The following is a 25800-nucleotide window of genomic DNA, read 5'->3' on the forward strand; positions in this document are numbered from 1 at the left end:
TTCATTTCTCACCGGTTCCTTTAAGGCATGGGGCTCACACATGCCAAGCACCTGCAGAGCCTGGCAGCCCCCTGGAGAGCTGCTGGGTGAACAGGACTTGCGTGACCCAGGCACAACCACTAGAATGTGCACCCAGGGGGGGAAGAGAGCAAGCCAGCGAAGGGCGAGGATGCAGTGCGGATGGCAAACACCCGCAGCAGTGACCACCAGCCCCACAGCCCAGCACAGCTCTTGTCCTGTCGCACTCGTTCCCCAGAAGACTCCTGGGACATCTCTAAACTGCTCCAAGCTGTCATCTCAGGATCTAGTGGCATTGAGACCTTGGGAAGTCTTTTCGCCTCTCTGATACTGGTCCCGTATTTCCCAGACCCCGTGTTTTCTTTCCTGTCAGTCGAGCACATCCTTCAGCCAACAGACCTCTCCAAACAGAACATAAGGCTATTCCCAGTGTGGCCTAACAGCTTCAGAAGCCCCAGGTCAGCTCCTCTGCTCAAAGTTAAGCCTCATACCAAGCCCCAGGGCCACCAGGACTTGCTCTAAACCACCTGTGCACTAAAAATACCACCTACCATATCAGTGAGGACGTTGCACCCATCAGCCACTACAGCCAACCGTGACGGACAGCCCCGAGGGAACTCAGGATGGAAACACTACGTCCACCACTGAATCCTCAGACACGGCAGCCGCCAGCCCTGGCTCCCTGCAATGGTGCACCCCGAGGAAACCAGGAAGACAAAACAGGATGCTGGCCCCAGAGAGCTGAGGTACATATCAACGGAATGATTTCAGGGAGCCCAGACTCTTGCACCTTCCCATACATAGAAGAGCCCCAATGCCTTAACTTGAGATGTCACGTTTTCTTCGATTAACAGCAATCCTTTGGTGTTCTGACTACCTCGTCTTTGTTGCAAAAACTCCTAAATGTCCTGGTTCCTCACTTTGTCTCTATGGAACAGTCTCTCAGAGTTATCTAAGATACTGCACCCTGGGCTTAAGGCCTCAGTTTTTTCCACCGAATAAAATATAATTTTCAATTCTTAGGGTGTGCCTTTTTTGTCAGTTGAAACATCCTTGATCTTGGATGGTTTCTAGTTCATGTTCTGGTGATCTTTCCATCCAACATTCATTCAGTGACTATTAATTGAGCGCCTACTATGAGTCAGGCACTGTCCTAGGCACTACAGATAAAGCAGTGGACGAAACAAGCAAGGAAGTTCCTACTCTGGCTGAAGGTATAATGCTATTGGGTGTGGAGGTGTGATCAATGACAATAAGCAGGTGAACGGATGATAAAGAGGTTGAATTCACATGATGGCCACTGAGATGAAGAAAATCAAACAGAGTGTTGGGACAGAGGTGGTAATTCCCTGAGGCTGGGACAGCAGAGTCTCACTGAGGAAGTGATATCTGTGCTGACAGCTGAAGGATAAGGAGCCATCCACACAAAGATATGGGGTAGGGGGGCATTTCAGACAGCAGATGCAAAGGCCCTGAGGCAGGAATAAGTTGGATGAGCTCTGAAACGCAGGAGGGAGTTCACTGCAGCTGGAGTACAGTAGGAGAGTGGAGGAGAACTAGATGAGGTTAGGGTAGCACGTGGAGGTCAAATGATTTCAGGTCTCATGTGCCACGGAAGCAGATGGGATTTTATTCCAACCATCGTTGGAAACTTTTCGCGAATTTTAAGTCTAGTCCCCAGGTCCCTCAAGGACCAAACTCTGCCTTACATATGTGAATTCTTCTTGGACCTAGAATCCTGGCCAGGCATTCCACTAGTATTCCTGGCAAATAGAATCTGCTAAGAAAGCATCAGTGCAGAGCCCTATGCCCTGGATCCCACCCTTTACCTATTGGGGACCCATTATCACTTTTTCTGGGACCCTTCCCCACAACTTAAACTCAGACTTGTGTTTGCCCCATAGTTTCTGCAGCCAAACTAGACCCCCTCTCAGCATCTGTACCAGGTTGTCTCCCCAGCCGGCTTGTTCCAGTAGGTGGCCCCAGTCCCAAGCCTCATTCTACCAAGTGCCTGGGACCTCCATCTGTAACAGCTCAAGAGGCCACTTTGAGACCTAGGGGGGAGGACCCTCTAGTGCCCGCCTCCACCGCTCAACTCACCTTCGCCCAAAGTCTGCTTGAGTAAGTCGTGCTTGGCTTGCAGCTTAGTGATGAGGTTACTGCCGTTCACATACTCTTTAAATTTCTGTAAGACACAGGCACAAGGACATTACAGACTGCAGGGCCAGGTCCTGCCATCTCTGCCTCTGTAACAGACCTCGGGGTGGGAAGCCACCCTCAAGGCCCCGGGCATGGGTGGAGTGGGGAGGGTCTCTGCATCAGTTCCAGCAGGTCCCCACCTCTGCCTAGCGTGACTGTCCAGTCCTATGAAACATTTCAGGTCAGTTTCGGAACACAAAGAAAGCTGGAGGAGGTGGGAGATGGGCAAAGTAAAAGGGGCTATTGTCACGTGAGGACGGCAGGAGCTGGGGCAGAGGGCTTTTTCAGCGATCAAAGTTCCTCTGTGCTTCTGGGCCAAGGGCGTACAGCCGAGGCAAGAGCGTGTTATCGGATCCGTCAGAGAGGAGCCTCAGGACGTCTTCTTTCATCTGGCTGAGAACTGAAGGAGGAAGGGCACTGCAGGCCTCTGGAGACGTTCCTATTAAACTAACCCAAACTGCACTTGGGGGATAAGATTTTCTTCTTTTTACAGATGAGAAAGGTGAGGCTCACACAAGAAGTGATTTGCCCAGAGTTCCTGGGATCCAGGCTGCCTCCGGTCCAGGGGCCTGGCCAAACACAGTGCACCCGGGTGCAGTCCAGGGAACAAGGCACCCACAACAGAAACACATTTACCTGCCCCCAGTTCAGCACGGCCTCAGTCACGCCTCCACACAGGTACCAGCTTCCCTTGGCCCCCCTTGCCCCATGTCACCCAATCACAGGCTGGGAGTCCTCTCTGCTGGGCCAAGAGGCACTGCACGCGTGGTCCACACCAGTTCCCTTCTGGATCCCTGGTGCTTATAGCTGTGCCTGACATGTAGTAGGTGCTGAGAAATTCAGCTGAACCCCTGACCTGGCGGCACTGACACAGCAGAATAGGAGAAAGACAATGAGCTAACAAAAATGTAAGTAAAATATACAATAGGTCAATGGTGGTGAACGCTAGGGATGGAAACAAGACAGGAATGAGGATCTGGGAGTAGGAGTAGACCTCACTGCAAAGCTGCCATTTCAGCCCCAGCCTGAAGGAGGTGAGGAAGGGGCCACGTGGGCGCACAGGAGGGAGGGGGTTCTCAGCAGAGGGGAATGCAATGACCAAGGCCCTGAGGGGGAAGGCACGGGGATGGATGTGATTGCCCCAAATCTGCCAGCTAGTTTCTCACCAAAAATCCATTCTATGCCTCAGCCAGGAGGCTCAGATGGAGCGCAGAGGAGCAGAGAGGTGAGCCTCGGCAGTTCAGGACATACGGAGCGTCACTCTACCTGCAGAAGACAGGTATGGGGCGAAGGCCCACATGCGCCCAGAGAAGACTGAGCTCGCTGAACCCTGCTGCCCCCACCCCACCCCCCCGGCAGGTTTCTGGAGGTTGGGCATTCTTTATTCTTGGCCTTGGTCTTTCTTAGCTCCTAGGGCCTTGTCTTGTGGTTGTTAAGTCATCCCTGTTGTACCTGTAGATGGTTTTCAAACAGGTATATTTGGTCCTTACTGTAATCTCAGATGATAAATGACAGAAGCATCACTATTCTCATTCTACACAGAGGGAGAAACTGCTTAGAGTAGAGACCACTCAGTGTGTGACCTTGATCAAATTTCTGAACATTTCTGGGCCTCATGCCTTCCTCAGGGTAAAATGAGGAGACCCATGGTGCTTCTCCCAGTGTGGTGCAGGCGCCAGCTGGGGAGAGCGTCCACCGGCAGATTCCTGTGAGTCTAACCCTAGGAGGACACCACAGAGGCCCAGGTGTCCTCACATTTCCAGGGCGCCACTTCAGGGAGGCTGGCAGTCTGGAAACTTGCGTTTTCAAGAAGTTTCTTACATAATTCAAAAACACACTTCCGTTTGATAGTTATTCACCGAGAGGCTCTCTCTCTGGATGCTTCCGGTGATATCACCCTCTGATTTTATCCTATGTTCAAGAATTCACCACGAAAGCCAGAGCTGAGGTTAAGTAGGTGTTCTCTCCATCCTGCCTCAGTGCCCCAAGCAGATGAAGCTATATTCCCAAACCTGTAACTCGTGCTTTGGCGGGTGACTCACTGGTTAGTGTAAATTACAACCTGGGGTTCTGGGCCCCTGGCTACTGCTTCTATGCTTCACCTAGGCTTCGTGTGTAAAGAAAAAAATACCATCAATTCATATTGATGTTTGCTTTAAAAGGAGTGTTACGTCCTTAAAAATACCTAAATAATGTCACAACATCAAATCATGAGGTGCACTAACCACTCAGGTTGATAACTTGAATATTTAAATCAAAGTACAACATCCATGACCCCCATAATGGATGCTGTCTTTTCATTTCAAGCAGGCTGAATTCCCATCTTTGATTCTGCTGCCAAAGTGACTTAATGCCCATCCATTTTCCTCCCTTATCTTTGTAACCCATAAATTCTTTACAAACACAGTGTGCCCCCAGTGGAAGTGGTGAACCCCCGAAATTGGCATGGACTCATTCACTAAGTCTCGCTTTGCTTTCTTTCTTTTTCTTCTTTTTTTTTTTTTCCATTATTTTTTTTTTTATTAGTTGGCGGCTAATTACTTCACAACATTTCAGAGGGTTTTGTCATACATTGATATGAATCAGCCATAGATTTACACGTGCTTTCTTTCTTGAAAGCAACAAAATTGATCAATGAAATGGAGTATGCATCAACCACTGGCTTTCAACAGATATTTGATGAGCAAGAAATAGAGTTGGATGTTAAAACTGGGTGGGTTTGTCACTGGTTAAATGACCACAATCTAAAACTGCTAATTAATGGATCAATATCAGCCTAATGGCATGTTTTGAACAACTCTGTCTTTGGCCTTGGCCTTGGCATAGCAATTCATTTCTTGTTTGTTTGTTTTAACTAATAAACTTTAAGGTACAGAAGCCACACTTACTGAATCTCTAGACACAAGGTCTGAAGAGACAGCATCTGTGATGAGCAACCAGATAAGGCTCATGACAGTTGGAGCCATGAGCTGAATCCATCAAGAGGAAATCAAACTGGTAATAAACATAAGACCTACCTAAGACATCACCTACACATTCCATAGGAGGATGGTTTAATGGCGGTATGCTGTGAATAGAGATTTAACTGATACTAGCTTTAAAAAAAAACAATAGAATGTAATCTTAGGATGTATGAAAAGAGAAGCATAGCCCCTAATGTGGAAGGAGGTGAAAGTTTAGCCCTGTTTTGTGCTGGTCACTCCATTGCTGGGAGTCTCTTTTTAGAAGTGCTAACAGAACATAGTCAGGAAAGAGTCGCTAGGATGCTGAGGCCACTCAAAACAAAAGCTTAAGAGGCCAGATTGAAACAAGTAGATGTGTTTAGCCTGGAGAAATAAAAGCCCAGCTCCTTGCAACCTTGCCAGACTGTCAAGTAGAATTAGCCTCTCTCTGGGTTGCCCCAGAGAACAGAATTAAGATCAATGACCAGAAATCCTCATGAGGAAGCTTTTTGAAGATAACAGAGATACGGGAAAACATTATAATGTCCATAGCCAGCCACAAGCCAAACAAAACAGTTGTTTGGGGAGGGAGGGAGCTTTTAATCTGGGGCTGTTCAAGCACAATCTGCATGACTCTGGGGCAGGAACAGGGTGGAATAGGATCCAGTGTCAGATGGAAGATCCTCTCCAGCCCAACATTGCATATTCACTAAACACCCATTGAACCAAAGCCCCGATTCCTCTCATCCCTGTTTCTCCCTGGCCAAATGGAATATAAGTAATCTGGGATTTTACATGAAGGGCTGGCAACTCACCAGCTATTTGCAAAGATCACCCAGGGCGTTGTTTGCAGAGTCCAGGCCCAAATTTGACACAACTTGACATGACAACCATACACCTAACTTGGGGGTTGTTACTTGGGATGTGCCTCCGGCTCTGTGAGCCCTTTTCTCACCCTACTGAGCACAACCCTCTCTGTGTTTTTTCTAGAACAGGAAAGTTGCAATAACTGTCAATCCAAGATCAAGGCTGATGCTACCCACTGGTGAGCTCACTTTCTGCACTTCACAAAGCCAAGGCAGACAACTTATTCTGAAAAGCACGTTGGAGGAACTGTAGGTCTAAGTGACCCATGCGGTTCCTCTGGCTGCCACTAATTTGGGCTGCCCCCCAGAAGTCACTGCCAGTGGGGCTACAGACTGCAGGTTCTCAGTCAGGATGCCACTTACCGTAAAATAGAACATTTCTGTCTCCTGCTGGTTGGCTCTCCTCTTGGCGATGTTGATCTTGCTCATGTAGGTCTCAGAGGCGGCCGACTTCACAGACTCCGTGGACCGGCTGTGTTGGAAGGCATCGGAGACGTCAAAGTCCTCCACAGTCAGCATGTCCTGCAAGGTCTGCATGGTGGCATCCAGAGTTTTTCTGACCTAGAGAAACACCGCATGTCAACAAAAGTCCTGTAGTCTCAGAATGTCTTTGACACCTCAAAGTCCTTTCCCAATCGTTCCTTTATTTCTTCCACGTAAAGCCCCCAGAGGTGGGCAGGACAAAGGTGCTCACTTCTGTTAATGGTGATGTGGAAAACAAGGCTGGCAGCTGGCTGGGGGGAGAAGCCGAGTCGCCTAAGCTCAGTCATGTCATGGGCCTACTTCTGCCAGTGAGAATCTTGGAGAACATTGTGCCCAGCAAGGGACTCAGGTTTTGAGGTCTGTGTCTCTCTATGGTAACACAGCCCCAGAGAAGCTCCTCCTGGGGGGCAGGGCCCTGAGGAGGGACAACCCTAGAAGCACTCCCCGTTCTGTTCATCCCGAGCAGGGAGAAGACAGTCTGGATACAGGGGGCTCCGTTCTCAGTGGACAAACTCTCACACTGTCGGCCATGGAGTCCACACAAGCCTGAGAAAAGAGAGCTGGAGGAAGACGGCCCGAGACACGCACGGCGTGCCCGCTCCTCCACGCCCCGACTCCCCTGCCAGGACCGAGAGGGACCCCCGGAGGCTTCACACACAGGCCGCAGCCTCCCCATAGCCCTTCAGTGAACTGTGCCTAAAGGGCGGGCCCGAGCTTGAATGGAGGGTGGTTTCAAACACAGTCCTGGGAGAGCCTGCACCACACTCACCGCACAGCGATTGCCACTCAGTCTCTCTTGGCACTCAGATCTCAACTTAGAAGTCGCCTCCTGGCCACAACCACATTCTTAACTTAGTGGCTGATATTTTATGTCCTCAGTTTACTGTTTGCTTTAGTGTTTCAATTCTCACCTGCCTTTTCTCACCAGAATATAAACTCCATGAGAGAAAGTACTCTACACTGTCTCGTTCACTCACTTAACTCGGCACTGAACACAACATTTAGAGGATAGTATGTGCTGAATATTGGAGAAGGATATGGCAACCCACTGCAGTGTTCCTGCCTGGAGAATCCCAGGGACGGGGGAGCCTGGCGGGCTGCCGTCTAAGGGGTCGCACAGAGTCGGACACGACTGAAGCGACTTAGCAGCAGCAGCAGCAGCATGTGCTGAATAGGGCTTCCCAGGTGGCTCAGTGGGTAAAGAATCCATCCACCTGCAAAGCAGGAGACGCAGGCAGGCATGAGTTCGATCCCCGGGTTGGGAAGATCCCCTGGAGAAGGACATGGCAACCCACTCCAGTATCCTTGCCTGGAGAACCCCACGGATAGAGGAGCCTGGCGGGCTACAGTCCGCAGGGTCGCATGACTGAAGCAAGTGAGGGTGAGCAGGAGCATGAGCTGAATGACGATTTGTTGAATGAATAACTGAGTGACTCAGTTCTTTCCAACACAGCCTCACAGAAGCTCAGGCCCAAAATTAAGCATTTCCCCAGCCGTGAACAGCCTACCCAGAGGAACATGTGCTTCACCCTCCTTTCTGTGGTCCTGACTTCCAACCTAAATTCCATTAACATTATTATACACATACAGCACATGCTGCTCCATGTAGACAATTTAAAATTCTGTGGGGGAAGGGACGGCATAAAAAAAGGAAGAAAACACTCTGTCCATATCCTCTCTCTCCTCAGGTTTGAGAAACAAATACATAGTTGGTCTGTAACCTCCCCACAGGGACTTCTTTGATTTGTTCATCCTGAGCTACACTCTGGTTCACATTTGCCCTGGTTCCATCCTCTTTCAAGACACAAAGCAACCTCCCTTCTCTGCACAAGACAGCCCCCTCGAGGTCTGAAGACAGGGACCACGACTCCCCATCTCCAGCTCTGACTGCATGTCTCACAGATGGACCTGCCCACAATCTTGGGTGACATCCTCCAACAGGAGGTCTCCATGTGGCCTCATCATTGCACATTAGAACGGAGCCTCCCAGCTGGTGCTTCCCACCTGGGGGGAGCCCTGAGCCACCCACAGCAGGGAGGTGTGCGGGCCACAGTAAGACAGAAGCTCCGTGGGGCTCAGAAATCTGTGACACGTTTAGTGTGCCCTGGGTTGTTTCACTGTGTGATTCAAAATACCTACTCTTATTTCTGATGATAAAAATAACATAAACTCACTGCAGAAAAGAGAGGAAAGCACAAAGAAGAAGAAAACAGACATCACCTACATTTTTGTAACCCAGACAAAACCACTACCAGCATTTCAAAGTATTTCCTTCCAGCCTTTTTCCTACTCCTGTGAATACACTCAAATATGTACACACACTTTGGTGTACCCTGGTTAGAATAGTACTGAACATACAGTGCTACTGCCTCTTTGCTTTCCTTTAACATCTTGTAAGCATTTCCTGGGCTTCCCAGGTGGCTCAGTGGTAAAGACTTTGCCTGCCGACACAGGAGACGCAAGAGACAGGGGTTGGATGCCTGGGTCAGGAAGATCCTCTGGAGAAGGAAATGGCAACGCATTCCAGTATTCTTGCCTGGGAAATCCCATGGACAGAGGAGCCTGGAGGGCTACAGTCCAGGGGATCACAAAAGAGTTGGACATGATTGAGCATAGATGCACAAGCATTCCCCATGCCATGAAAGATTGTTGGTGGGTATGGTTTTAATGGTTCTGCATCTTACAGATGAACCCTGACTTCACACATCTTCCAAGGGAAGCGTGGGCTCCCCCCAGCAGCAGCTGAATCCCTCATGGGGCCGTGGGCTCACTCACCTCCTCATTCTCAATCTTGAGAGTGGCCAGTCTGGACTGCAGCTGGTGGTACCGCACGAGCAGCTCCGTCTGGACGGGCTGCTGGGCGCTGACCTGGCACACCTGCAGAAACAACAGCCACTGCCTGCGTTTGCCCCGGGCCCTCGGCACCTCAGCGGAACCGGGGCCGGCCGCCACCAACGTCCCCATCCGCAGCTGCGGAAACAGGCCTGGGAAGGTTACGCCACCTGCCCAAGACCACACAGCTCGTCCTGGGCAACAGCAGGGCCAGCCAGGAGCCAGGGGCTGCCCTCTCACAACTCTTGGCTGTGGTCTATGTAATCTATGTTTGGGCAGCGCACGATGGCTCACTACTGACATGATGTCGTTAAGTGAGACTAACTGGCGAACTTCCAGGCAGGAAGCTGTGCCTAAGAGTAGCCAGTGAAAAGAAGGAAGGATGGGAAACAGTGGAACGGGCCCAGCAGGAAGGTGCTCCAGACAGGCAGCTGTGGAGCAGCGATCCTCTCGCTGCCCTTCTCCCCACATGGGCTGACTGAGAGAGGAGGGGGTAGGAGAGGAAGACGAGAGAGAGAGAGAGTTCTCCTACCCCGAGTCCAGCCAACGCTCTGACTACCGTGGGCTGGACTGCCTGGTGTCACCTGGCTGAGCTCGTAAGAGACAGCGGGCCTCTGTTTTTTAACCCAGCCTTCAGTCACCAGCCGAGGAGTCAGAGGGCTGGACACGAGGGGCTGGGATGGTGTGGGAGCTGTGGGGAAGCCTGACAGAAGGCATTTCTTGCAAACGAAGGAAGTGAGTAGGGCCGCGGGAAGGTCCAGCTAACGGCATCTTCAAAGGTGCCTCCGGGCCCCTCCCTGCTACACAGGTGCAGTGACAGCCCAGCCGAGCTCCCACCTGGATCCAGAGGCTGGCTGGGTCCCTCTCTCACGTGCCTGGGTGGGGTATCTCAGGTGGAGGGAATGGAGCCACTAGGAGAAAGTTCTGGGCAGCTATCCCTGGAGGTAGAGACAGGGAGCCAGATATGACTCCTGGTGGCTGTCCTCTGTTGTTCCAGGGACCAGGGCCTGAGCCCTGGAGAGAGGGAGGGATGACATGGAAAAGCTCAAGGAGAGATTTTCGTTAGGAAGTTCTGTGAAACTTGGGTAACCTAGTGTGCTGCTTTGGGGCTAATGACGAGTGTCTTTTCCCATTTTTTTTTCCCCAGAATATCATGAGGATGTGAGCAGCACAAGCCCTGAAGGGAACTCAGCTGGCTGGTGTGCTGAGGGCTCAGAGTCCTGGAGCCCAGGCCAGCGTGGCTCTGCTGAGGCCCCACCTTCGGTGATCCAGGACCATCTGAGGGGAGAATGCGAGATGATGGTCTAAGTGTAGGTGTGGGGCTCCCTTGGGGTCTTCTAGACACAACTGGGAGGGATTTTATGGGAAGCTAAGGTCCTGCAGTTCCGCAGGCAGCGGACTTGAGGCACCAAGATTAGGGGATTAGTAGTAAACTCCTCCACTGGGGAAGCCCACGCACCAAGAACTTGACCCCAGGCCTCTGAGCTGACATCCTCTCCTTCCCCCAGTCCTCTGGGAGCAGCCTCAAGCAGGGGCTCCTGGGAGAAGCCTACCTCGTCCCCCATGTGGGGCTGAAACTCGAACTTGAGCGGGGGGCAGAAGACCTGGTTACACATGTCCATGACCGTGTGCTTGTCGCTTCGGGAATCTAGGTTGTCCACGGCGTTCTCGATGACGTCCAGCCCCTCGTGGCGCGAGGTCTCCAGGTTGTACTCGGCTGAGAGGTAGGTCCGGAAGGTGCGGGCCAGGCTGGCGTGAAAGCCCAAGTCACAGCACTTGGAGAGAGCACACACAGAATGTGCAGGTGAGGGTGGTGAAGTGGAGGGGGGCCGTCACAGTGACTTAGGTCACCTCCTGCTCCACAGTCAACCCTTCCACACTGGAAGGCCTCGTGCACTTTGGAATCTTACCACGCAAGTCATGCCAAAGCCCTTGGAGGGAGCAGTGGGATTATAATCTGGGCAATGGCAGTTCTTTTCTCAGCTCCCCAAACTCACCGTGTTCTTTCTAATCTCCATGCCTTCACACACTCATACCATCTGCCTGGAAGCCTCTTCCTTTCTCCTCCTGTCTAAATATTCTTCCTCTGGGTTCCAGTTTAGAGGTCACTTCTTCCAGGAAGCCTTCCTTGGTATTCTCCCCACTCAGAGTTTATACCAAGTGTCCCATATCAAGGGTCCACATCTCCCTCCACTTCCTTCAGGTGTTCCCTCAGTGTTTAACACCTGCCACTAGGCATTACATTTGCCTTTAAAGCAGCAGGGTGATGCAGGTTGAGATTCATGAGGACAAACCCACTGGCTCTTGTCCCCTCTTGCACCTCAAGACTTAGAGCTAGTAGGTACTCAGTAAAAACTTGGTAAATAAACAAATGAAAGGGCTGTGCGAAAAAGAAAGCTGAAAGGGAGGGGAAAAGGAGGGCTCCAGCCTTGGAAGCAGGAATGGTGGGCACTTGACGGCAGGGCCAGGCGGCTCCCTCTCCTGGGGGTGGTGATGATGAAACTAATGCGTCCCTTTGCAGCGGAGGGAAGAGCGGTGACCCTGTGACTTCCTGATGGGGTGCACTGGGGCCAGAGGAAAAGGACGCCCTCACAGAAGCCTGACCGAGCACCTGCTGGGCTGGATACCTGTCTTCATGAAGACACACCACGCAGCTCCAGCTCCATCACAGCTGACACAGGAGCCGCCCCAAATCTGGTGCTCACAGCATTCCCGCCCAAATCTGGTTGTCCCGCCAGTGCGTTCCGCACAGCTGGTGCTCAGGAGCCAGGGTTCCATTTTCCTTTTGCTTCAACTGCCTGATTTCTCCCAACATAACATCCCCAAGTAAAGCTGATTGGTGTAATTCTGTCTCATTCATTATTTTCTTCCCTATGTCTGGAGGACTGGACCCCAGGGGTGCTGAACATATAACCATCTTTACAATCATGGGAAGTCCCCAGGGCATGAACTGTGCACAATCACCCCTCTATCCCCAAAACCAGTAAAGGGCCTGGTGTAGAGGAAGGTGTCTGGAAAGTGCATGCTGAACTACAACTGCCCAGCCCAAACGTGCAAGGGCCGCCAGAGGCCCACTCCCACCCAGGGAGGTAGAAGCCACGGGGTGCTACTCCTCTCTTAAATGCTCCCTGCCTGTCTCCTCCATCAGGGCTCCCGGGGCCACCGTCCACCCCACATGTCAGCAAAGAACAAGGGCCAGCCCTCCCACAGCTGATGACTCTCGCCAGGCAGGTCACCAACGTAGATTCCCCAGGAGCTCACGTCGATGAGGTCGGAGACATCATGGATGTAGTATTTGCTTATAGCCGCGTTGGTGGCCGCCAGATTCAGCAAGTAGTCGTTCCGGGCCTTGGTGCATTTCAGCTTGTTCTCGGAATACTTTGCCTGCCTCTGGAGGAAGGAAAGACTGGATGTGAGAGCATAGCCACTGATGCGAAGAATTTGGGGTTTTCTATATGGCCAGTATCTGCAGTCAGCCCCTCATATGGCCCTGGGATACCTTACTCCATGTGCTGGGTGAGAAAGATCTAGACACCGTACTCAAAGAGCTCCACCTTATACGACACGTGTAGCCGACAACAGCACTGTCGGGTAAGCTGCAGGCTTTTCCTGGGTTTGCCAGAGTGGAGTGTAACTCACACCTCCAGAGGCCCCTACTCAACATCCCCCAGAGGCTGCTCAAACCCTGACGATGGCCTGTGAAGCCCCCCTGACCTGGCTCTTCCTCCACATTCCCATCCTTTATGAGGCCCTCCTCTGTCCATCCTTTAGAGGCCAGTTCACTTCTGCCTCCAGACTCAGGCTCCTTCCCTCCGCGTAGCAGGCCATCCTTGCAGGTCCCTGCATGGCCTTCTCCACGTCACTCCGGTCCTTAGCCACGGTCACATGCATCAGGGTCCCTGGAATCATGCCTGCCCCTTCCCATGCTCTATTCTGCCCTATTTTTCCCAGTTATTTAATCTTTATTCAAGTTTTAGTGATTATTTTTATTTAATTTTTAAAAGACTCTTTTAGAGGAGTTTTAGCTTCACAGCAAAACTGAGAGGAAGGTAAAAAGACTCTGGGCATGCCTCCTGGCCCCCCACACAGTGCCCTCCAACCCTCAGCACCCCCTACCAGGTTACAATTTGTTACATTTGTTACATTGTACATTTGTTACAATTGGTGGGCCTATACTGACACATTGCTATCACCCAGAGTCTACAGTTTATCGGAGGGTTCACTCCTGGTGTATATTCTGTGGATTTAAACAAATGTATAGTAACAAGTTTCCATCCTTACGGTATCAGAGCAGTTTCCCTGCTGGAAAAATCCTCTGTTCTCCACCCGTCAAAATCCTCTGTGCTCCACCCATCAAAATCCTCTGTGCTCCACCCATCAAAATCCTCTGTGCTCCACCTTCATCTCTTTCATCCCCCTCTCCCACATAATGGTTGTAACCACTGATTTTTTTTTTTTTAACGTCTCCATAGTTCTGCCTTTCCTAGAATGTCATATAGTTGGAATCATATAGTATGTAGCCTTTTCAGATTGGTTTCTGTCACATGCATTTAAGGTTCCTCTGTCTTTTCATGACTTGATAGCTCATTTCTTTTTAGTGCTGAATAACATTCCATTGTCTGGCTATACCACAGTTACTTAGCCACTCAACTAGTGAAGGACATTTTAGTTGCTCAATTTTTTTCATGAGTACTTTTCACCACCCTAAATTATATTTTCTTTACCTCTTTGCTAACTTGCTGATTTTCAGTGTCCCCTGTGAAGTCAGGGACTTAATGGTCCCTGTTCATGGCTGGGTCTACAGCACCCAGAACAGTCCCTGCATACGGGCAGCATGAAGTGATTGGCACTGGCTGGATGTGAGTGGTGGGGTGAGGTGGGGTGTGGCAGCCAGAGGTGCAGTCTTCACCCAGTCTGAGCTGGACCGCCTGCCTAGGAAGCTGCTCCCGTCCTGGGCCGTCCTGGGAGGAAGCAGGAGTGAGCCCACGGGTTGGAGAGCTGTCTCTGTGCCCCCTTCAGACAGACGAGCCCCACTGCTGAGGAGGGAGACAGCCTCCTTTAAGAAACAAGGCTACATCCTACCGAGGCACTCTCAACCTTCCTCCCTACAGATCACGTTCTCCTGTTTAGTGGAGACCTCCACTGTCAGCCTTTTAATTCTCCGCAGACTTCTCTTCTGACCTTTATTCAGGGTCCACTTACTCTGGGAATTTCTAGCAACAAACGTCTGGCAGTCACACCCGGAACCAGCCACACACCCAATCTCCACAGAGTTTTGATATTCCTGGCCCATTTCCAGGGGATTACTATGACCCTGAGGCCATTTTCAGCCCTTCATGGTCTCATAGAAGTTTATATCTGGAAAGGATATTGAAGATATCCTAGTTTAATTCATTCATTTTATAGGTGAGGAAATGAACATCGAAGAGAAATAGGCTGTCCAAGAGCCAAATGGCCAATTAGCATACAATCCTGAACTCAAACTTAGTTTGCAGACCCCCTAACCAGTACTGTCTCTACCCCTCTATAGATCCCCTTACATTGTAGCTCTGTAATTCCCTGCTTGGTTATCTTATTTTTTAAAAGTCTATTTCTAGTGTATTCTCAGACATATTGTATCAAAGTATATTCCCAGAGATATTGTATCAATACAACCATCACCACTATCTAAATTTAGAATATTTTCACTGACCCCAAAGGAAACCCTGTACATTAGCAGTCACTCTCCATTCTTTTCTGCCTCAGCTCCTGACAAACAATAATCTGCTTTCTCTCTCTATGGATTTGTCTATTCTGGACATTTCAAATAAATAGAATCATATAATATGTGGTCTTTTGTAACTAGTTTCTTTCACTTAGCACACTTGTTTTCAAGGTTCATCCATGCTGTACCTGTATTCATTCCTTTTCATGGCTGAATATTCCATTATAGGAATTTACTATATTTTATTCATCAGTTGATTGTTTCTACCCTTTGGCTATTATGCATGAAACTGCTACAAGTTACAGGAGTGGAACTGCTGAGTTATATGGTAACTCTATGTTTAACATTTTGAGGAACTTTCAGACTATATTCCAAAGTGGCTGCGCCAGTTTACATTCCCTCCAGCAATGTATGATGGTTCCAATTTCTCTACATCCTTACCAACACTTATGGTTATCTGACTTTTTTATTTCAGCCACCATGGAGGGGGTGAAATGGTATATCACTGTGCTTTCGACTTGCATTTCCTTAGTAACTAATGATGCTGAGCATCTTTTCATGTACTTATTGGCCACTTACATATGTTGTTCAGAGAAGTGTCTATTCAAATCCTTTGCCCATTTCTTAACTGGGTCGCTGCCTGTTTATCTTTGAGCAAATTTTTCTTTGGCTTTGGAAATGACTCTGATATTTTATTTGCCTCTGGTTACTTTTCCAGCTTACCGAGGTCCTGTTGGATTTTATTCCCACTCAGTCTCCTATAATGAGAGCTGTAGGATCATATAATCGTCAGTCTCACAGAATTAGTCTCACAGAATTAGTCTAATAGAAGCCCAAACAAAAAAAAAAAAAAAGAAGAAGAAGCCCAAACAAACAACTGATGCAATGTTTGGCAAATAGAAAAATCTCAGGAAATGTTTGCTGATTGTATGGAATGAATGAATGCAGAGAATTCAACAAGAAAATCATAGCCCTTTAAGAAGAAAGGAACCTAAGAAGTAACCTAGTCTAGGATGAAAAACAACAGGATGCACACTGCCCCTTTAAATTCCCTGGCCGTGGCAGACGTCATTAATTGATCACAGTACTATCTTTAACTAAAGCCTTGAGGGGGCTCACAATCCTCAGCCTAAGGCTCTGGGTGCATGTGTGTGTGCTAAGTCATCTGGTCTGACTCTTTGTGACACTATGGACCATAGCCCGCCAGGCTCCTCTGTCCACGGGATTCTCCAGACAAGAATACTGGAGTGGGTTGCCATGCCCTCCTCCAGGGGATCTTCCTGACCCAGGAATTGAACCAGTGTTTCTTAGTCTCCTGCACGGGCAGGCAGGTTCTTTACCACTGGCGCCACCTGGGAAGCCCAGGGCTCTGGGTAGCCACTACCAAATGATGGCAGTTGATATGAGAAAAGAGATTTGTTTGCAATCACTGTCAGATTTTAAAACTAAAGTTCAGAGGGTTGTTATAAATGTGGCATCTTCAAAACTCAGCCTGTCTGACTCCAAAACTGGCACTTTCACCATGCCCCACAAAAGCACTTCTCCAGCACCAATACGCAAGGATTCCGTATGGCCCGGCTTTGGCCTGGCAGTGGCAATCTCTTCAGAATGGTTCCTTAGCTGGTTCCCAGGTGTTGGCTGGTACCCCAGGACTGTTGCCTCTTGCTGGGACACATTAAGGCCCAGTCAGCACCCCAGCCACTAAATTGACCTCCAGGGCAGGCTCCACCCACACTAATGCCTGGTGATTCCTGCCAGAAGATGCTCCCCGCACGACAGTCTCATCCCAGTTCAGCTCTCCAGCCAGCTGAGCATCTCTCCTTCTGCTGACCTTGGCCAGAGGCCTAACACGTGCTAGCAGAGGCATGGCCAGCCCTGCCTCCACCACTGCCCCTCCCCTCCCGGGGAGCCGCTGCCGACAACATTAATCCACCCCCAGACACACGGGGTGCAGAGAGGGAGGCCCAGGCTGGAGGGAGCCTGACCCTCCCCTTCCGGCCCCGTCCCAAACCCCAGGGCCTCTGCTCACCTTCTCCTTCATTTTCTCGATCTTCTTCACAGAGCTGCGGCGCTGGGGCCGGTCCTCATGCCGGAGCAGGTTCATGCTGAGGTCTCCCGACTTGTTGAACTGCTTCTCCTCCTGCTTCTCGGCCTCCTTCAGCTTGCTTTCCGCACTGATGCTCTCTGCGTGGTACATGTGGTAGGTTTTCATGACCTGGGGACACAGGAGTGCAGGTGATCAATAGGCTGTTACCGCCCAGCACGGGTGGCCCTTGGTGCTGCCAACTCCCTTCCAACCTCGGTGTTCTGGTCAGCTCTGCCCCTGCCCTCCTCCCATGACACTCTCCGAAACCCCTAGGCTCTTCATTTTTATACAAACTGTCTGAGGACTGGAAATGATACCATCATGATTAAGGCCTTCCTGAGTGCCAGGAATGAACCAGTAAAGAGGAAATCAAAAGGGCCACCTCAGCCCCTGAGCTTCTGGGGGCTCTGGGAAGTGATGCATTGAACGTGGCTTTCTTCAGCTGGCCCCCCACCCACCCAGCCCTGCCAGCTGTGTGGCTTGCCTTTCTCTCCCATCCCTTTCCCAGCGTCGTTGGAAAAGGCCCTCCTTAGGTACTCATGGGATTTCCATGGGAACATCCTTCTTACTTACACACAAATCATTTTCTCAGCTGTTTCCTTAAGTAAATTTGGCCTGCAAATGGCTCTGTTCACAAAAGGAATATTATTGGGTAACCTAATAGATATTCTATGCTCTCAGAAATAAACTCATCCTTAGCTATAAAATTAATTCCTTTAAAGCAAATTGTACTGTGCTACCCTAATTACATATTAAGAATTAGATATTGCTATAACAAGGGAATTTTTGAGTCAGAAGAAATTCTACACATCATCTACTCCAACCACCAAGTTTTACAAATAGGAAAACTAAGGTGCAGAAAAACAAAGTGGCTTATCCAAGATCATACAGTATTATCAGTACGGTTTCCAGACTTTATATCCACATGATCATCATCAGAATCAAGACACCGAACACTCCCATCACACCAACAAGATGCCTCATGCACCTTTATGGCTCGTCCCCACCACTTACCGCAGCCCCCTGCAGTCACTGATTTGCTTTCTGACACTGCAGATTGGTTTTGTGTGTTCCAGAACTTCATATATATGGACCCGTAGAGTATAAACTCTTTTACACCTACCCTTGTTCACTCAGCATAATTTTTCCAAGATTCTCCCATGTTGCTGCATGTATCAGCAATTCTTTTTTATTGCTGATTAGTATTCCCTTGTATGGCTATACCACAATTTGTTTATCTGTTCACATGTTGATCATTATTTGGATTGTGTATAGCTTCTGGCTATTATGAACGACGCTGCTAAGAATGTTCACATACAATTCTTTCTGTTGATGGATGTTTTCGTTACTCCTAAGTAAATAGGAGTGGAATAGAGGGTCATAAAGTAAGTGTAAATGATATACGTAACCACAGTAAAAATTTGGTCTCAGACTTTTAATACTGTTATATCATACTGTTGCCTTAATTCATTACCATTTGCTCAGCAGATGTATTTGGAGCAGCTTTAGAGCAAGCGAGGCCAGTCCTATACCAATAGTATTCTATTTCCCAGTTCCCAACTAGGAGTATACTTTTCCAGTGCAATATCAAGTTTATGATCATCTTTCTATACTAAAAAACACAAGAAATTTCTGGAAATCATGGCTCCTGAGTCTTGTTGGTCCTTTTCTCCTGTTGTTTGGACAATTAACAGCAGCTAATGGAGCAGAGGTGTTTCCCCCGGGGATGGGACATGATTCTGCCTAACCAGGCGCTTTAAGTCAAAGAACTCCGAATGAATTACTGGCCAATGTTATTACCTCCTTCACTTCAAAGTCCTGTGAAGTTAGACTATTAGAATAAGGAGGTTTCTTCTGTGATTCTTATCATGAAATCACAGCATTGATCTGTTGTTAAGGAAGTTTGTCATATGTCAGGAGTCAGCAGGGGCAACATCTATTGTAGAGCAAGTTAGGTAAGAATGCGGATTCTGGCCTAAATATCTGGGCTGAATCCTGATGCTGCCACTTACCAGCTGTGTGATCTTGGGCTAGTCACATAACCTCTCTGACCTCTGCTCCCTCATCTATAAGATAGGGATAATAAAAGCACCTATCTCTTAGGTTTGTGGTGAGACTAAATAAGTTAATTTTTTTAAGATACTGAAATAAATACCAACCACACAGTAAAAGCTATGTAAGCATAAGCCACGACCATTGCCACCACCATCTACATCCCCGATTTGGGCTGAGTGTTTGAAAATCTTAAACTTACTTATTTTACTTCAGGAAAATACAAACTTTAGAAAACATTAGCTAATGTGGGAAAAAAATTTATTCTACACCACATTTCTCCCTCCTTTCATCCTGAAAACCTCTCCAAATTTCAAAACAATAAATGAAAACTTGCAATTAACTTTTCTTTGTGGGTCTTGGTGGGAAGACTTTTCTGCATCCAGCCCATTTTTTTTTTTTTTTTTTGCAGTTGCTCTAAAGCCTCTAGAGAGGCCCTTCTGGCTGGTTTCATCCCTTCCTTCATCCCCTCCGACTTCTCTAAGCTTACTTCTAAACAACTCAATGGGCCAGAAAATGTGCCAGATCAATGTGTTTTCGACATCTAGTGGCCAAAGGCAATGACTGCAGGTTTATGGGTGACCAACGTCGTTGCCTACTTCAACAATCTTTAAGCCAGGGCTCCTGGAATGGAACGTGGCTCAGAGCTGGGAAGCCTGCTGAAGGCTGTCTCTGGGCCCCTTTCCCATTCTCGAACCTTTCCTTGACCCCTGCACCTTCACAGACACCACTGGTGTCTGCATTCCTCCCCGCGCTGCTGGTGCTGTTCGTTTCTGAACTCCATTTCCTTTCTGGGTTCAAGGATTCATGCAAAATCCATTTTTTCCCCCCATTTCAGCTGCTGAGGTCTGCTTATCTCAAGCACTGATTTATCGTGTGTGTCGGGTAGTTCAGAGGAAGAGACAGCATTTCAATTTGCACCTAGAGCTTCCCATCCAATCATCCAGGTATCCATTCATCCAAGTGATCAAGGTCAGCATCCCAGCTGGGCTTTCTCAGCCTCCCACATTTTCCTTTGGTTACTTTTCTACTCCTCTTGAATCACAGAGTACTCTTCCTGCCCTCCATCAAGCCACATTCCCAAAGTAGTCTCTGAACTGCGTTCCAAAAACCCCATGATTGGAGAACACAGCCCAATGACCCTGGGGTCAAACTCTATGTGATTCAGTTGGTAATTCCTGATCCCAAGAATCACGGTAAACTGGACTGTCCAGGGTCACTTATGTCAGACAGCTACCACAAGAAAGTTCACCTGGGGACATCTCTGAAGTGAGGTCTATTAATGCCCAGAACCCTCTAGATGCTTCCTTTATTTAATTACCTGAAACAGGGGCTTTGGCATGAAAGGCCCTTAGCTCAATGGTCCAGAACAGTCTGCTTAATATTGCCAGTCCAGGAGGTGCTGAATAATATTTAAATTTACCTATTACTTCAGACTTTGCAAACCTCTCTTCTTATTACCCACAAGGAGCATTTCAATTAATCCTGGGAGGCAGCAGAATAATAATAATAGCAGCTCACATTTACTGAACACTTACTACATGCCAGGCCTAGTTCTAAGCACCTCACAGACATTGATTCACTTATTTTTCACAAAACACCTGTGAGGTAGACTATATTCTGCCTGCTTTACCGACAAGGAAACCACAACACAGGGATGAAAGGGTGATCTGCACCATGGAGACCCAGGAGACCTGCTTCTGAGACGACCCTCCCACCATTTGCCGGGTGGCTGTGTGGCAGAGGCTTAACCCCTCTGTGCTGCCTGGCAGAGACCAGAGGGGGGGCTTGCAGAGACCTTGGGAAGCTGTGACGGCAGAGTGGCAGGCTGCCAGCAGTGTGGGGGCGTGGAAGGGAGCAGAGGAGGATGCAGGAGTTCAGTCAAGTCACTGGGACACAGTCTTCAACCTGGGATCTCTGGAGGGGCCTCAGAGATAACCAGAAGCTTACTGCCAGATGGGAGTTCAGTTTCCAGCCCTCGAGATCCTATCAGGGACAGTCTTTCAGAAGAAGTCTAGCACAGGTTGAGAAGTACTAGGTAGGGACATGTAAGTGGAGACCACTGTTCTTGGCTCCAAATCAGTTTCATAGGTTCTCAGAGATGCTCCAGAAACCTTGGTCTATTATCCTGTCACTGAAGGAGACTGAGGCCCAGAAATGGCAAGTTTGGGGCCTAAGTCATACAGCAAGCCAGATGGCCAGGCTGTTAGTATTTCCTCTTCTGGTGATCATGCTGCCTTTGCTGCGCACACTGTGCCTCTTGCATCTTCCCAAAGCCTCAGATCATGAAAATAGCAAAGTATTATCTGCACGGTTCTTCAAATCCAGATTTAGATGCAAAAGAAGGCAAAGGTAATCTGGAAGTTTACATCATTAATAAAAGGACAGGCTGGGGCAGGATAAAGGTCAGTTTTTGGAAAAAAAAGTTCTCAACATGCAGTTCTGTGTACGTGTCCTCCACCCAATAGGAAGGGCCACCCCTGGGCCACACAAGAGTTGTGAACGAAGCGAGACCCTTGGCCAGAGCATAACAAAGACATCCTTAAGGAAAAGAGAAGTACCCAAACTTCAGTCCGACCACCCACATTCTGTGCTGCCTACATTCTCTGTAGAACTTCTAATCACTGTCTTATTCATTTTGCACATTTACAAACTGTCTCACCCAACGCAAGTGCAAAGTCCATAAGGTCCAGGACACTGTCCATGATCATAATCCCTGTATTACAGCAGAGATTGGTACCCAGCAAGTATCAGTGTATATTTGCATGAATAAATGAATGACAGCTAGATGGCTGGCTGGATAAAGTGGTGGCTGGATAGGTAGATAGGTGGGTGGGTGGAAGGATGCATGGAAAGATGGATAGATGGGTGGAAGGTGAATGAATGGATGGATGGATGGATGGCTTGACAGATGGGTGAGTAGGTGAAAGGATGGGATGGACGAGGATAAAATAGAGTTCTATTGCCTTTGCTCTAATGAATATATAATCTTTGGGGGTAGGGCAACAGCTACACCTTCAATTGTTAAATATTTATTGAACAGCTCACGATGCACCTGGTACTGAACTTGGACCTATACGAGGAGACACTACAATATAGAAGACAGAGACAGTCTTACTGAATACACACTCTAGTAGGGAGACAAACAATTATGCAAGTGATTATCACAGCATATGAGAAGTGCTATCATGAGGGGAGTAAGGGCTGCTAAAGGAAGGCTTCTTAGAGGAGAAGTGATATCTAAACTAAACCTTGAAGGAAGAGCAGCTGTCAGATGGGTGGACAGGGTGTGGAGTGGGGGAGGATTGTTCCAGACAAAGGGAGCGACGTCAGTATTAAGCCCAGGAGAAACTGAGCCAAACAGGCTTGAGGAACAGCTTACAGGTAGAACACCACCAGGTGCTTGTTTGAAAACCAGCCAACGGAGCCACTTTCTTCTCCTCCCCCAGCTTCTCTCCCTCAGCAGACATCTGCTGTTTCTCTCTGTCGAGGACCAGCCAGTCCTCCTCCTTCTGGAATGGCTTCCTGATTTTCCTTGAGGAAATCCCCCAAATTCCCTTCCACTGTTCTCAGCCCATGTGGTTCAAGGGAAACCGACACTGCCCTCCAATCCTTGCATGTGGGCAGGAGACCCAGGCCTGACCTGTCAGTAAACATGATGTTAATCTGGCTGCAGTGATGGGACCCCCAGCCTGGCCAGTTAGAAACAGCCCTGGGGCTCTGCTGGAGACACGGGGAAGGCAGTGCTTGCTGTCCACTAGGGGGCGCTGAGCTGATAGGAAGTGAGCCTGTGGGGGGCGGGGATGGGGAGGGGGATGGACGTGGGCCAACTTTATCTCCACAGGAGAGAAGCCTCCTGTAGAGAAAAACAACATCAAATGAGGGAGGGGATGGGTGGAAGGAAGGAAAGAAGGAAGGGAGGGGGAAAGAGAGACAGAAAAGAAGAAAAAGTGAGGGAGGGAATAAGATAAAATGGAGGAGATGTCGTTCTGCTGCCTTTGCTCTGGTGAGTATATGAGGGGCGGGCAGCTACACTTCCAATCATTAAGTATTTATTGAACAATTTATTATGTGCAGACACGATATACCAGGTGCTGCAAATTTTACTGTGTGGAAGACAGACAGGGTCTCTGCCCTCAGATTACACACTCTGCTGGGGAGAAAGACAATGCAGCCTCCGAGATTCAATAAGTTGCCATTTTGACATATGTCAGATTGTCCTGGCTTTCTGTCTCTTGCTCCTGAATGAATCCCAAAAGGCGGACTTCCTTCCCCTCTAGGTTTCCCACTACCCAGGATCAACCCTGGTCCCCACTGGCTCACACTGACTGGCTGAACAGGGGCGACTCCTGTCTTATCCTGGCTTCCTGCTTCTGTGCCTCCCTCTCCACCCAGGAAAGTCCACTGTCATCCAGCTCCAATCCAACACCATCTCTTCTCCGCTCACACTGTGTCCATATCCCCACTGACACCTGTCACATGGCGAAGCCATGACCCATCCTCTGGACACATGGATCATCAGTAAACGTCATCTGTGTGAAGGAATGTCTCCGTGGGAGAACTGAGAGGGGTGGGGCAGCTGTCTAGAGGGAAACCTTATTGCCCCCATTCTTCTAAGGACCACTGCTGGCCCTAGATGACACTGGGCACACGCCTGGCCAGCAGGCTGTGACAGTCCAGCAGAGCCTGCCCTGCCCTGAATCGGAGCCATGCCCTGGTCTCTCTCCCAGGGCAGCATGAAGAGACAAGCCTGAGAGGAACCTCAGAGTTCCTCTAGCTTCCTGCCTTCATCCTGCAGATGTGGAATTGAGGACCAAGGCCCAGCTAACTTGCACTGTGTCAGGGTTTCCCAAAGTGTGCAATTCAGTTCAGTTCAGTTCAGTCGCTCAGTTATGTCCAACTCTTTGTGACCCCATGGACTGCAGCATGCCAGGCCTCCCTGTCCATCACCAACTCCCAGAGTTTACTCAAACTCATGTCCATTGAGTCAGTGATGCCATCCAACCATCTCATCCTCTGTCAATCCCTTCTCCTCCTGCCTTTAATCTTTCCCAGCATCAGGGTCTTTTCAAATGAGTCAGCTCTTCACATCAGGTAGCCAAAGTACTGGAGTTTCAGCTGCAGCATCAGTCCTTCCAATGAACACCCAGGACTGATCTCCTTTAGGATGGACAGGTTGGATCTCCCTGCAGTCCAAGGGACTCTCAAGAGTCTTCTCCAACACCACAGTTCAAAAGCATCAATTCTTCGGTGCTCAGCTTTCTTTATAGTCCAACTCTCACATCCATACATGACTACTGGAAAAACCATAGCCTTGACTAAATGGACCTTTGTTGGCAAAGTAACGTCTCTGCTTTTTAACATGCTGTCTAGGTTAGTCATAACTTTCCTTCCAAGGAGTAAGTGACTTTTAATTTCATGGCTGCAGTCACCATCTGCAGTGATTTTGGAGCCCCCAAAAATAAAGTCTGCCACTGTTTCCACTATTTCTCCACCTATTTGTCATGAAGTGATGGGACCAGCTGCCATGATCTTTGTTTTCTGAATGTTGAGCTTTAAGCCAACTTTTTCACTCTCCTCTTTCACTTTCATCAAGAGGCTCTTTAGTTCATCTTCACTTTCTGCCATAAGGGTGGTGTCATCTGCATATCTGAGGTTACTGATATTTCTCCCAGTAATTTTAATTTCAGCTTGTGCTTCATCCAGCCCACCATTTCTCATGATGTACTCTGCATATAAGTTAAATAAGCACAGTGACAATATACAGCCTTGATGTACTCCTTTTCCTATTTGGAACCAGTCTGTTGTTCCATGTCCAGTTCTAACTGTTGCTTCCTGACCTGCATACAGATGTCTCAAGAGGCAGGTCAGGTGGTCTGGTATTCCCATCTCTTTCAGAATTTTCCACAGTTTATTGTGATCCACACAGTCAAAGGCTTTGGCATAGTCAATAAAGCAGAAATAGGTGTTTTTCTGGAACTCTCTTGTTTTTTCAATGATCCAGCGGATGTTGGCAATTTGATCTCTGGTTCCTCTGCTTTTTCTAAAACCAGCTTGAACATCTGGAAGTTCATGGTTCACATATTGTTGAAGCCATTGAAGTGTGCAATAGGAACCACTTACTTGTGTTAGAGAAGTGATTTCAGGTGTTGCAGACATGTTATTAACTCTTTTCAGTTCTCTTGGAATCCTCCTGATTATATTCAGGGAAAAAACTCAGCTCAGTGCTCTCATAGTTAATGCCTGCCTTGAAGGCAGCAGCAAGAATTAATATTGGAAGGGATAGTTAGGGAGTTTGGGATGGACATGTACACACTGCTATATTTAAGATGTATAACCAACAAAGACCTACTAAATAGCACAGGGAACTCTGCTCACTGTTATGTGGCAGCCTGGATGGGAGGGGAGTTTGGGGAAGAATGGATACATGTTTAGGTATGGTTGAGTCCCTTTGTTGTTCATCTGAAACTATCTCAACATTGCTGATCACTATACTACAATATAAAATAAAAAGTTTTTTTAAAAGAATTAACATTATTTTTTCTCCATTTAGTTAATGGAAACCTGTTATGCCAGTTTGTTTTCACTCACTAATGTGAACTGTCATTTCCTTCCAAA

General features: G+C 48.6%; 1 protein-coding gene across 8 annotated transcripts in view; it reads right to left on the reverse strand.

The window, feature by feature from the left end:
- Positions 1–25800, reverse strand: part of SRGAP3 (SLIT-ROBO Rho GTPase activating protein 3) — a 245427-nt gene that overhangs the window by 51489 nt on the left and 168138 nt on the right. For all 8 annotated transcript variants that reach the window (XR_006264405.1, XM_043442109.1, XM_043442108.1 and 5 more), the window contains exons 5-10: positions 17074–17259; positions 12602–12730; positions 10894–11115; positions 9284–9385; positions 6389–6586; positions 2119–2203 (exon numbers count right to left, since the gene is read on the reverse strand). Coding sequence is in view for 7 of the 8 variants with exons in the window: in XM_043442109.1 (XP_043298044.1) it covers positions 2119–2203; positions 6389–6586; positions 9284–9385; positions 10894–11115; positions 12602–12730; positions 17074–17259 (922 nt within the window). In the remaining variant the exon portion in view is untranslated. The remainder of the gene's footprint in view (positions 1–2118; positions 2204–6388; positions 6587–9283; positions 9386–10893; positions 11116–12601; positions 12731–17073; positions 17260–25800) is intronic.

This window comes from Cervus canadensis, chromosome 22, assembly GCF_019320065.1.
Source record: "Cervus canadensis isolate Bull #8, Minnesota chromosome 22, ASM1932006v1, whole genome shotgun sequence".
NCBI lineage: Eukaryota > Metazoa > Chordata > Mammalia > Artiodactyla > Cervidae > Cervus > Cervus canadensis.